Source organism: Antechinus flavipes, chromosome 1 (assembly GCF_016432865.1).
Source record: "Antechinus flavipes isolate AdamAnt ecotype Samford, QLD, Australia chromosome 1, AdamAnt_v2, whole genome shotgun sequence".
NCBI classification, from domain to species: Eukaryota; Metazoa; Chordata; class Mammalia; order Dasyuromorphia; family Dasyuridae; genus Antechinus; species Antechinus flavipes.
Window position 1 is genome coordinate 110971723 of NC_067398.1, and position 14510 is coordinate 110986232.

At 34.4% G+C, this 14510-nt stretch overlaps 1 protein-coding gene across 2 annotated transcripts in view; it reads left to right on the forward strand.

Annotated features, from left to right (window-relative positions):
* GLIS3 (GLIS family zinc finger 3) overlaps nt 1-14510 on the forward strand; it is a 615465-nt gene that overhangs the window by 16670 nt on the left and 584285 nt on the right. For both annotated transcript variants that reach the window (XM_051987896.1, XM_051987905.1), the window contains exon 2: nt 10464-10935. In XM_051987896.1, the coding sequence (XP_051843856.1) occupies nt 10560-10935 (376 nt within the window). In that variant the 5' untranslated portion in view covers nt 10464-10559. The remainder of the gene's footprint in view (nt 1-10463; nt 10936-14510) is intronic.

Below are 14510 nucleotides of genomic sequence, written 5' to 3' on the forward strand. Positions count from 1 at the left end.
GAAATGCATCTCCATGTTAGTCAAATTGTACAAGAAAACAAACAAAAAAGAAAAATAACAAAAGTTTTTTAAAAGTATGCTTTAATCTGTATTCAGACTCTTATCAGTTTTTCTTCTGAAGGTAGATAGCACTTTTTTTTATCGTAAGTATACTAAACCATTTGGCCGATCACTGTACATTATTGTTGTTACTGTGTATAATGTATATATTCATTTTGTCTCACTTCATATAAGTCTTTCCAAGTTTTTCTGTGAGCATCCTGCTCATCATTTCTTATAGCAGAATAGCTTTCCATCACAATTATATACCACTTTAACTATTCCCCAATTGATGGGCATTCCCCCAATTTCCAATTCTTTGCTACTACAAAAAGACCTGCTAAATATTTTGTACATTTAGGTCCTTTCCTTTTTTATGATCTCTTTGGGATACAATTGCTTCCTAGAATGATTGGATGAGTTCACAACTCTACCAGTATTGCAAATGAGTGTCTGGATTTTTCCATATTCCCTCTAACATTTGTCATTTTTCTCTTTTATCATTTAGCTTATACTTGATAGATATAAGGTAGTATCTCAGAGTTGTTTTAATTCGCATTTCTCTAATCACTAGTGATTTAAAGCATTTTTCATATGATTATAAATATAGCTTGAATTATTTCATTTGAAAATTGCCTATTTATATCCTTTGCCATTTAATAATTAGGGAATTCTTATAAATTTGACTCAATTGTCTATATATTTGAGAAATGCAACTTTTATCAGAAATACTTGGTATAAATATTTTTTCACAGTTATGATTACCGTGTATTTTCCTCCCCCTATTTTTCCCATTTTCCCTACTTTCTTCTTTTTTCCTGGCCATCTTCAAAAATGTTTTGCATCTAACTACTATCTTCCTCAATGAACCCACTTTTTCACCAGTCTTTCATCATCCTCTCCTTCTCTTATTTCCTTATCCCTTTCTATTTTGTTATACAGTAAAATAGATTTCTATACCCAACTGAGTGTTTGTTATTCCCTTGTTGAGCTAATTCTGATGATAGTAAAGTTCAAGCACTTCTTGCCTTCCCATTTTCGCTCCACTGTAAAAGTTCTTTTATCTCTTTCATTTGAGATAATTGCACCATTCTCTCTCTCCCTTCCTCCTGCACATTCCTCTTTCTCAACCCCTAATTTTTTTTTAATCATCCCATCATATACAGCTCATAGCCACTCCCTTTGTCTGTAAACTTTTTCTAACTGCTCTAATAATGAGAAAAATTTTAAGGAATTACAAGTTTCATTTTCCTATGTAGGAATGTAAACAATTTAATTTTATTTAATTTAATCCTTTATAGTTTCCCTTTCCTGTTTATCTTTATATGATTCTCTTGACTTTTGTATTTGAAAGTCAACTTTTCTATTTAGCTCTAGTCTTTCATCAGGAATGTTTGAAAATCTTCTATTTCATTGAATATCTATTGTTTTCCCTTGAAGTATTATACTTAGTTTGGCTGAGTACATGAGTTTTGGTTGTAATGCCAGCTTTTTTTGCCTTCTGGAATAAAATATTCTGAATCTTCTGATCCTTTAACATAGAAGCTGTTATATCTTAGATTATTCTGATTATGGCTCCATGATAGTGGGATTTTTTCTTTCTGGCTACTTGCAGTCTTTTCTCTATGACCTGGGAGCTCTGGAATTTGGCTATGATATTTCTTATAGTTTTCATTTTGGGATCTCTTTAAGGTGGCTACCAATGACTTCTTTCAATATCTATTTTGCTTTCTGATTCTAGGTTTTAAGGCAGTATTAGGATTTCATTTCTTGAAATATGATTTCCAGGCTCTTTATTTGAATATGGCCTTCAGGTAGTCCAATAATTCTTAAAATTTCTCTCCTCGATCTATTTTCTAGATCAGTTTTTTAAATGAAAGTTTTTCCTATTTTTCCATTCTTTTGATTTTGTTTTACTGTTTCTTGTCTCATGGAGTCACTAGCACTCCTTGCCCAAATCTAATTTTTAAGGAATTATTTTCTTCATCTAATTTTTGTACCTCCTTTTCTTTTTGGACATTTCTATTTTTTAAGAAATCATTCTTTTTTCAGTGAATTTTTGTACATATTTCCTTATGTGGTCAATTCTGTTTTTTAAGGAGTTCTTCTCTTTAGTGGATTTTTGTATTTCTTTTACCATTTGGCCTATTCTGTTTTTTAAGGTGTTATTTTTTTCTTCTTCAGTATTTTTATGCCTCCTTTACCAAGCTGTTGATTCTTTTCTCCCCATGATTTTCTTGCATTGCTCTAATTTTTTTTCTCAACTTTCTTCTCCCTGTCTGTCTAATTTTATTTTTAAAATCCCATTTGAGCTTTTCTAAAGATTCTTTTTTTTGTCCTGAGATCAATTCACATTTGAGGTTTTGGATGTAGCCTTTGACTTCATTATTTTTTTCTGAGTTTGTGTTTTTCTTTGTCCCCATGGTAACTTTCTATGGTCAGACTCTTTTGTTGTTTGCTCATTTCCCCAGCCCATTTCTTGACTTTTAATTTTATGTTAAAATTGGGCTCTGCTCCTGGTGTACTATCCCAAGCTTCAGGTTTTTTGTGCAGCTATTTTCAGAGTTGGTTCTGGGGGGCTCTGTAAATTTTCAGCTTCCAAAGTGGTATAATCTAAGGAGAGGTGTGTTTACTGCTCTCCTGGCATATACTCTGGTACTTGAATAACAACAAGCATTCTTTTATGCCCTGTAACTATGACAGGATCCCTATTCTCTTGAGGCCACAAGCTCCAGTGTGCTAATAATCTTTCTTGCCTTTGTTCTGCAATAAGGTCTGTATATAAGTAATGCAACAGAGTTTTCCACCCGGTACCAACAAAGGGACCTCTGCAATCTTTTTCTGACCAGTTGTCCTTGATTGTCTATGAGTTGAGAGCTCTGGAAGCAGCTGCTGCAGATTCAGTTGCCTCCAAAACCTGCTGCTAAAAAACAGGCTCCTGTTGTCTTGCAGGGGCATTGGTTACCCTGGACTGAGTTCCACTGTCACCTCTGGTGTGACAGATCTTTCCTGCCAAGCCTCTAAATAGTCTTGGGCTGAAAAATTATTTCACTCTATCCTTTTGTGGGTTCTACTATTCCAGAATGAATTTTGAGGAATTATTTTAAAGTTGTTTAGAGAGGCATTTGGGCATTGTCTTTCCTCTGTCATCTTCCCAGGAAGCTTAATATTGAAAAAAACAATCATTCTGGAAGACCCCATCAGTCTTGATGCTATCAGGATTCCTCAAACTATGGCCCACAGGCCAGATGCAGCCGCTGAGGACATTTATCCCCCTCACCCAGGGCTATAAGTTTCTTTATTTAAAGGCCCACAAAACAAAGTTTTTGTTTTTACTATAGTCCGGCCCACCAACACTCTGAGGGACAGTGAACTGGCCCCCTATTTAAAAAGTTTGAGGACCCCTGAAGTCATCAACACTTTTTGTACTGATTGGAGAATTGAGCCATGAAGTCCAAAATTTCCACTTTAAGGAGGAAACTCAACTCAAGACATCTCTTCTGGCCTTGTCTTTACTATAAGACTATTCTGACTCTGACTATGCCCCTGAGTTGGATGCCCTTCCTTACCTTTTTTGTTTTTTGTATATTGTTTCCCTTCTATCAGATTGTCAGCTCTCTGAGGACAGAGAATAATTTTTCTTTTTGTGTGTATGTGTGTGTAACTTTAACACTTAGCACAATACCTAATATATAGTAGGTGCTTAATAAACATTTATAATTTAATTGCACCTGATAATTTGTAGGAGAGGTCAAGGTGAATACTATGATAAGTTTAAGGAAAGGGAGCTCACTTAAGAAGATGGAGTAGAAGATAAGGATTGGGTTGGAAAGCTCAAGAAAATGTCATAAAGAAGTTGGTATCTTGGTCCTTGAAGGATGAAAAAAAGGTCAAGAATCAGAGGTTGTAGGAATTCATTCCAGATACAGAAATGGTACAGGATAGAAAAAGGAAAAGATAATCAACTATACACATAGACACATTTACACACATGTACATACACATACAGGTTAAATTTCTTATGGAAAAAATATATAGTTGGGGGAGAGTTCAGGAAAAACTTCTTGAAGAGGATACTGTTTGAGCTGGGTGTTAGGAAAATAAATATTCTAGGACAAGACAAAAGTAATGCAGGATGAGAGGATGAGTCCAATTCAGATGGAATATCGTGTGAGTAGTATGAAAGGAGTATTGAAAAGTAGATTAGAACTGAACTGTGGAAGGCTTTAAATGTCAGGGAAAAATTCTATTACCACTTAGTTGGAAATGGGAAGTCCATTGAGGTTCTTGAGAAGAAAAGCCACATATTATATTCTACATACTATCCAACTCAATCAAGTTGTTGAAAAGTTAGTGTTTTAGAGTTGGTGTATATGTCTAGAATATGCTAGAATTAATTTTTTAATCTGGAGTCTGATACTGGACACTATTCAATGATAGTTATTGTGGAAAACTGGAATGTCGATGAAAATAAAAAATTGTTTCATCTCCAATTTTTTTGGATCAGTTTGCATGAAGAAACTACTATTAGCTTTTTCCTCATGATAGTAATAATTTTTCTTGCTGACTATGTTATTGAGATATCACATTTTAAATTATAATTTTTATTTTTTACTTTTACCTTGAAGATATTTAAAATAAAGGGTACAATTTATAAAAGAAAAAAAAAACAAAATAGACAGGCAGGTGCAAATGTCCAATGTCTAATTAAGTTCTCTGCTATTTAATTATTTATTCTTTTCTATAACCTCTTTATCTTAATGACCCAAACTAATGATATAATAAGTAAATATGTTTTTGTTCATATTTTTGATGAGAATTCCTGATTGTATGTGTTCTTGCTGCCAAAAATGACTCCCTTGTTTTAAAAACCTGGAAATGGACACAGTCTAAAAATTTACAGACAGTTGTCACTTGGACCATAGACTCAGTGACTCATATTTCCAGTACTGCTGGACAATTCCCCAGTTTAAGTAAACTGCCAGTAAATCATATTTCTTTTGATTTTTTTTTCTGGTACTGTGTAAGTACTTTCCTTTGTAGAGTTCAAAGGGCTCCACAAACATTATTTAATTAATGTCTGAGAAATAAATGGCAAATGTTATCTGGTAAAACACCAGGAAACAAAATGACTTGCCATAATCACCCATAAATCAATAGACTGAAAGGGAATAGAATACAGTTTTCTTAAACATGAATATTAGAAAGATTGCATTGAAGTCTTTCCAGGGCAAAGACGGGAAGTCTATTCTGAACTATTATCTCTTTCATTTTATGGTTCTAGCAAACTTAAATCAAGATGCAAGTGGTTGGAATTTATCTTATCTATCTTTAAATCTTACTCTTAACTAATCTATTATATGATCTTACAAGTAAATTGTTCCAAAAGATGGTCTTGGGAACCGAGCAAGGGATAGGTAGAAGAGAGCAGAAAGAAGTCACATAATTTATATGACTGAGGTGATCATGGATTTAGACCTAGGAGGGAATATAGAGGCCATCAGATCCAAATCATTTGTTTTATAAATGAGGAAGCCGAGGTGCAGGGCTAGTTTAAGTAATTTGTTGAAAATCAGGGAAAGAGTAAATGGTAGAGACAGGATTCAAACCTAAGTTCTGTGGTTCTGAATCTTTCCATTGTACTCATTGGTCAGTTGAACAGTTACAGTGATATAACATTATGATGGGGTTTGGCTATAATGTATTAATAAACAGGGGCAGCTAGGTGGTGCAGTGAATAGAGCACTAGCCCTGACATCAGGAGGACCTGAGTTTAAATTTGGATTCAGATACTTAACACTTCCTAGCTAGGTGACCCTGGGCTAATTACTTAACCCCCAATTGCCTCAGCAAAATACATACATTACATACACACACACACACACACACACACACACACACACATATATACACACACATACATACATACATACATATATACATATATATATATATATATAATAGCAATAGTCAAGACAGAATTATGTGTATTATCCAGTGGTATTCTAGTAAATATTTAATAAGCTCTCTGAAAAATACAGGAAACACTTTTAAATTCAATCCATATTTTAAACATTTTCCCCATAATTTTTAAAAAGTTAGACAATTGGCAAAAAAAAACCCCAAAACACCCCAAAACAACAAGCCCTGATTTGTATTTTGATGATTTCAAAGGTGTAAATGTTCACACTGAACATTTTAACAATTGGCCCTTTCAGACCAGTTAGAGCTGGTTTCAGCTTACTCTTGAAGGACAATAGATTATTTGAGAAATGTATGTCCTCTACAAATCAGTTTTTTCTCATTACATCTCTCTAAATGAGATTTTTTTCTTGCCCGAGATTTCCTTTTTTAAAAAGTAGCATTTTATTTTTTCAATTACATATAAAGATTGTTTTCATCATTCTTTTTTCTAAGATTTTGAGTTCCAGATTTCTCTTTCTCTTCTCCCATCTCCCCAAGATAGCAATCTGAAATCTGTCTGCTCATCATTTCTTATATCACAAAAGTATTCCATTATAATCATACATTACAACTTAGTTCAGTCATTTCCCAATTGATGGGCATTCCCTCAATTTCCAATTCTTTGGTACCAAAAAAGAGCTGCTAAAAATATTTTTACATGTAGGTCCTTCCTCCAACCCACCTTTTTTTGGGGTGGGGTGGGGTGGTAATCTCTTTGGAATATAGACCTAGCTATGGTATAGTTGGATTAGTATTGTCCTAGCTTTTCTAAACAATTGTAGGGAGCAGAGAGATTTTGCTTGGAGATGTGTGTGTGTGTGTGTGTGTGTGTGTGTGTGTGTGTGTGTGTGGAGTACAAAGGTTGTTAGCTCCACAATGCAATGATTCCATGATTAGGGGAAAAGGGATAAAGGTCACCAGCTCCACCAGCTTCCTTGTAGTCTTATTTCTGAGATAATTTGTAGCAGTATGTCAAACTCAAATAAAAAGGAACTACTAAATCATTAATAAGGTTTCATGCCCGCTTCATACTGACTTAGAAAACCACATATTAATATTATATATGGTCTATTGAATTTTTATTTATTTTGTCAAGTATTTCTCAAATGTATTTGATCTTGGAGCACATTCTAGAATGTTGCTGGTCTTTTCTTGTTTGACACCTCTAATTTATAGGGACTCAGGTTAGACTAGAAGCATAATGGAAGTTAGAAATCTCATCTTTAACACAGTTCGCCCTAGATCCTTTATTGTTTTACTAAGTGGACTCTTGGGATATAATTCATTGATATCAGCTGGCAAACAATTTATAAGGAATTTTCTGACCATAACAAAAAGAGTTTAGACTGGGAGAATCTATGTGTGAGCAATGGAGTTCAGTTCAAGAGACAAATGTTGGCCATATCTCAAATGAGAAGCTTGCTAATAGTAATGCTTGGGGCTAAGAGCTAAAAAGAGTTGATATAGTCTTCCGGTGGGAGAAGAGAGTTCATAGTTTATGATGTAGCAGGGAGCAACTCATCTGGGTTAAAAACAAAGACCAGAAAAATGGAGAGGAATAAGTGCATCTTTATTATATCACTTAACAGTGTCATTAGCATAGAGAAGAAAGCAAGAAAGAATAACGGGTGATGGGGAAAAGAAATTTTCAGCAAAGATGTCAACTTGGGAGGACGAATTGGTGTTTCCTGTGTAAGTCTCATCTCTCACTGATGAGGTGATCATATATTTCTGTGTGATGATAAAGGAAGAACCTGCCTTGTTATTTTAATATGTTTATTTTTTGAATGTTTTTTGTTTTGAACCAATATTTCCTATGCTTGGATGGTAAAAGAAACATATCAATGCAGGGTCATGAATTATGGTTTTCTTGAATGGGTGCTGATTCCCAGCATGCCTCAAAAGTGAGGTGACAGGGGTCCTGTATATAGAACGAAGGAAAGACTGGGTCCCTTTCAATCCCTGAGGTTCTGTAATTCCCTTACCTGTCTTGATTTAGTTCTTCCTTTATAAGTGGGTTGAGGAAAGTACATTATAAACCTTAAACCACCATATAAATGTTAGTTCATTTGTTCAGTAAACATTTATCTAGGGTCTATATAGATCATTGTGCTGAATTCTGAGGAAGATAACAAAATTGCTTAAAATCCCAGTGAGTTCTGTCTTCATGAAGTTTACAATCGAATAGAGAGGAATGAAGATATCAATCCAGATAGATTTTTTCACATTATTACCTAAAAAGTATATTAGAGAAGTATAAAACAGTCTTATATGAGGTCTAAGGGAGAAAGTAATTGAAAAATGCAAGGAAGGTTTCAATTCAAAGGGTAGCAATTGAATTGAGTTCAGTATCAGTATAAATATTAATAGGAATTCAGTAGGTAGAAGAGTAAGATGGAAGGCTTTAAATCATGAGTTATCATTTTGATGATGTTCATTGCTATTATTGCTATTAGATGTTTCACAGTTTCTTTGGGTCAGCACTATTTTTGCAGGATATTATCGGGATGCCATTGAAATAGCAGGTACTATGATGATGATGATGATTTTAATTTCATTGCTGCTTCCTTGAATTACTCAGGTTTCATTTTATTCCATTCAAACTAGTGAGTTCTTTTAAGCTGCATTTGAAACTGTTACAAGATGGATTCACACTTCACAAAACTGAAGTTATTTGGTTATCAGTTACATCAGCAATGGATCAATATTTGGCTTTGGACTCTGGGACCTTTGGGCAAAGTGAGAGAAACTCCTTCCTTAGTTCAAAACTAAGTTAACAGACTTCATTTTGGTGATGTTCCTAAAGAGCTTATAGTCAGTTTTCCCCACAGTGAGTGTTTATCAATCACTATAGTTGTTCTAGGCAATACATGAATCATTTGAGAGCAAAAGACAAAAAATGGAATAGTCCCTGCCTTCAAGGAGTTGACATTTCCTTTGGAGGAAACAACATAATAAAAAAATAAGTCAATAGAAAATATATATAACGTAAATACAAGTTTCCAGGAATAGCAATAACATTAACAACTGGGGAAATTAAAAAAAATGCATTGAAGTTGAGTAAAACTGAGAGATTTTAAAATGTCTGATTTGAGTTTGCTTCTGGAGTTTCTGGCCTTTCCATCTCATTCTCCCCATTTACTTCTGATGGGTACATTCAAATGGGAACTTTAAATATTTGGGGGCCATTTTTACATTGTTGGTGAATGATTTCAAAATGTGACTCTGATGACTGGATGGGATGGAATGGGAAACATTGCCTCTGAACATCACTGGACTTGATTTTTCAGGAAAGCAGACAGAGTCAGAAGACCAGGGTTCAAGCCTTGATTCTTCTCCTTGCTATCTACATGACCTATTTTAGGTCACAATAAATTTCCTCATTTTTTTTTTGAGTTTCCTCAATTATAAAATAAGATGTCACATCATCATCACCTAGTTCCTTTCTAGTTGTCTTTGACAATTCCATGTTGGATGAATCTAACTTAGAGCATTAAATTTCTTTGTTCTTTTGGTTATATTTCATTTTCATGCATCCTTTCTCCTTTTTTCCTCTTCCAGGGTTAAAAAAAATCAAATGTTTGTGATATTGTAGCTTAGACTTAAATCATTTATGTACTCATGTGCAATATGAAGTTATTAAGCTAGCATTGCTGGCTTTGCTTCCTAGCTTTCTGCAAGCGACTACTTTCCTAAACTTAAGGAAGCCAAGATTTGTCATGGCTCACTTTTTATTCTGTGTCACACAAGGGCACCATCTGAGCAAGAATACATGCTGAAACCATCTTAGGAACCAGTTACATAGAGGGATTGGGGGAACACAACAAATTCATTACAAAGAGAAATCACTCTTAAAATTTTGGTTTGCCCATGAATATTTGCTCATAGACAACATCTACCTTTTTTACCTATTTCAGAAACTTGTTGTAGCACCTTTCTTTTTTTGAAATTAAATTTTTTAGTTAACTTGAATCTGTTTTCTTTTCTTTCCATCATCACTCTTATCTAAAGGAAAAACAAAAAACTTTTGCAACAAATACTCAGTCAAGCAAAACAAATTATGTCTTGGTCATGACTAAAATATTTTCATTCTACACCCTGAGTCTACTTCCTTCTTTTAGGAGATGAATAGTATGTTTTATCATTGGTCCTAATCATTCCTTTGGCCAGATTTTTAAAACTTTCTTAGTCTCAGTTTCTAGAATTAAAGACGCCACTAAGAATTTCTTAAATATCTATGTCATACTCACAAACATTGAGTTGTGTTTCTCCTATGCTAGAAATCTACAGGTGTCAAAATGAACTATTTCCTAAAAACAGAGACCATTTGTTTATTACAATTGGGACGTAGGTATCCCTTTTTAAAAATATCTTTATATGGATTCTATGGATATGGACTATTCTAATAAAGTATTTTAATTCTTGACTTTAAAAAATTCCTGTGTTTGTTTTTGAAACAGGCATAAATCCTACATCATGGGTAACTTACTGGATCTGGCCTGAAAGGAGTCACCAGTGGCACTGGATTATTAACCCCTAGCCATTGGCTTTTCACAATGAATGGAAGGTCATGCAGCATGAATCTCCACCGTACATCAGGCACTCCACAGGGGCCAGGGATGATGAGTAGCCAGCACATCCCTCCTGTCAGAGTCCCATCAGGGACATCTTGCCCATCATCCAATGGCAGTACTCCCAGCCCTGCTGTTGGAAATCTCCATCTCAAGCTGCACTCAGGAGGAGGGATAGTTCCTCAGAACAACTCAGCGGATAGCCCCATCCACCTTCCAGCATTGAGCCCCAGGAGACAAGTGGTTACCAATGGGAAACCTCTATTTCAGGTCCCTCAGGGGCCAGGGATGCCAATGCCACATTCTTTGAAGCCAAAACAGCAGGACTTTGGAAACCCCTTTCCTACAAATCAAGGGAAAGGTAAGACTGTGTTTCCATATTTAAAATCAAAATTGCTTTTCTTTTTCAATCCAAATAATCCCCTTCTCTCCTCAAAGATCTTGGTTAAAACCATAATACAACATGAGGGTCACTGATGACTTTCTGATAATAATAAACAAAATGTGTCACTGTTGTGGGAAGTAGTGTGTGTGTGTATGTGTGTGTTATCCAATACACAAATGACAAAATTGAATTTAGCTTGGCCCTGGATTGTGCTGACTTTACCATACACCATCATCTCTGACTGCTGACTATCTATGTGAAAGTTGTGCAAAAAAGAGGAAAGAATCTTAGGATATTTGGGATTAAGGGAAGAAAGATTAAGAACAAAACAGACAAGGGCAGGGAATGGCAGTGTGCAGAGAGCTTCTAGTATGACCCTGACTTATAGGATATTTACACTTTTTGGTATCAGCCATCAGAAGCTGTGGTAGATGATTGGCTCAAGTCTTAACAAAAGTCAGTTGGGAGCTGGAGGAATAGAGAGAGGAATACAGAATGAGGAGAGAAATACCATGGAGAGGAATAAGAGAGAACCTAGAGAGTGGCCAGTTGCTTAGTTTAATTGCAAGTATTGTATTTGAGTTGGTGTTTGTTGTTATGTGAAAGTGATAGGAAGAGCATTATGAAGGGCAGGGATGCAGTTATGATATAGCTGTTGACTTCAGAGAATTGAAGTGGGAATTATATGGGATAATATTTCAAGGAATAGTGAAAACAGGGAACTATAAAACTTCATTAATTTGAAATCCACAGGGCCGGAAAATGCATTTTCAATGAAACAGGTATGAATATCATTATTAAAGAACAATAGGACATATGATGGGGGGAAGGAGAATAGGGATTGCTTTGAATTACACACAATTTTGATAAACTGATGCTGACTTAATAAGGTTTTACGGCATGTGGCATTATTCATTGTTAATAGATAAAACAGAACATGTCTCTTGCAAAATAAGTATCTTGTAATGAAAAAGCTCACAATTATATATTCCTCAAGGTATTTGTAGTATTGGATTGTTTTAAATATTTATATAAAATGTACTTAAAGCAGCAAACTGAACATTGATTTACCAAACACCCACACAAATAGCCACTCACTCCCTTAATTATGGAGAGTAATGATTGATATCAGCAAATGACAAACACATCTGACTGCAGTTATTTCAATATCCATATATTTCTCTGTGGAGCATCGTCTTTTTATTTTTTAAAGAAGCCTTGTGGGCTGATTTAAAAAAAAAAAAAAGAAAATCTGTGCAAGGCTGAGATCTGACCTTTCCCTGTTCAGCTATAACACAAGCAATCATCTTTGGTACTGACATTTGAAATAAGTGTAAGAGCAGGTTTTCCAGGGGCTTTCATCCTATTCCTATTGCTACCATGACAGATTTGCCACATTGGCAGTTTGGGAAGTAAAGCCTCTTAAGCATAAAACACAAATTTGAACTGCGAAAGGCCTGAAACCCAGTGAACTCTTTTTATAATGCTTGGCTAATGAACTGCAGTCTGTAATGTCAATTTATGTATGGGGATTGTTGGTAAAGAGCATAGGGTCTGGTTTTAATAGTGATCCCAAATGTGCAGGCCCAATAAAAAGGAAGGTACCACAGAAACCATTGTTTCATCCTTTCATTTTAAAAAAAGCTCTCATTTTACCTTTTCATTTTAAGAAAAGGAAACAGCCCCAAAGAGGGGAAATAATTTGTTACATATTTAATTAGAAGCAGGGCCAGGATACAAATTCTTAAAAAAAGGTATAAGGGTAACCATATCAGAGCCTTGTATATACATACATACATATGTATATATGTATCTATATACACACATGCATATATTTAGCATATATTCAATAAATGTTCACTGATCTGAATTAGTGATAAGAGAGATTTGTTCCATAGAAAAACCATAAATTGTTTGATAGTATATATGTAAACATAAAATTTGAAAACTCATAAGAAAATTTCCAGTGAGACATACTTAGAGAATATACATTTCATCATAACATTTTTCATTTTAAGGTGGATATTCATCTTATTACAATATATTCTTGCTCTATATTCCACTTAAGAAAGGCAGTGTATCACTACATGCCTCAGTGAAATCCAAGACATTATAATTGCCATTTTAAAAATAAAATTTCCCCTGTGGATTTGGAGCTTTGTGATAGATACATTTTTATCTTCTCCCCCTTTTCCTATATGCATTAAATTAGCAAATTTATCTATCAAAAAGAAAACACTAAATTCTACAACCTTTTCTATATTTAATGTGCTGAAATAAGTAAGATTATATATATATGTGTAATTTGACTCAATCAGTGAATAAGGAATAATTTTAAAATTTGGAAAGTATTCATCTAACTGGGATATTACAGTATTATACATGGGTTTATAATCTACTTAGTGGTAGCTTTTCCTATCTACCTCCCAATTGTTTCACATATAAATGGTTAAAATAATTAAGCAGATGAGTGCCTGTGTGTAAGACTGCTCGAAAATCAATTTTGTGCTTGCCATGTTATATACTTTTAATATAAATATTTAAAGATTCAAGACATCTCAGTGTCCTGACAACCTGAAATACTTATAGAATTGAGATGTTTTTCACTTTAAAATACTTTTTTACTTCACTGCTTTTCTTGGAGGCAAATGAAATTAGTTACTCATTAGCATTTGTAAGCTGTTCATTACTGTTAGAAAAAAAATAAAATGACATCAACTTAGGACATTAAACCAATTTGAATTTCTTTTCCTACTTAACATGAGTGGTGTTAGTTTTCTCATACAAAAACAGTTTGGTCAATATAATATATTAAGTGTCTATGGAATGGAAATAATATTTTCAGGCAAATTTTATTTTTTCTTTCTTGAAGTTTCCTTTCTTAGGAAAGGAATTGAATTGGTGAGAATATTGACTTAATAAAACCTCTAGAGAAAATATTGCCTCATTGTGGGACAGGTGATTTAATTCTCTGACTCACCCATTCTCTCCTTAGTTAACATGACTTCCTCAAACAGTATACATTAAACCTTAATTTTGGGGCAGCTAGGTACCACAGTGGATGCTGGACAATTTATTTAACCCTGTTTACTTCAGTTTCTTATCTATAACATGAACTGGAGAAGAAAGTACAAAACACTCCAGTATCTTTGTCAAGAAACTCTCATATTTGGGGTGGTAAAACATGACTGAAAAAAATATTCAGTAATATCACAACATATTATTTTCAAATACCATGTGCATTTGAGAAAATATATAGCACTTAGAGGCCTAAAATAATCCAGAAATGTTAAAGCCAGAAAAGGTCCTTTGCAATTGTCTAGTGCTAACCTTCTTGTTTAAAAGGTGAGGAAACTGAGGCTCAGAAAGAAGTGGCTTGCCCAATTAAGTGGCAGGATCAGGATTTGAATCTAGTTTCTTTCTCCAGGCAGGGCTTCCACTCCCTGGGAAAAGAATTGATGTTGAAGCCCAGTTAGGAAAGTTTTTGAGAAAAAAGAACAATAAGGGTCTTGCTGCCTTTAGAAGAAGGTGGTTAATATATGAGCTGCTGA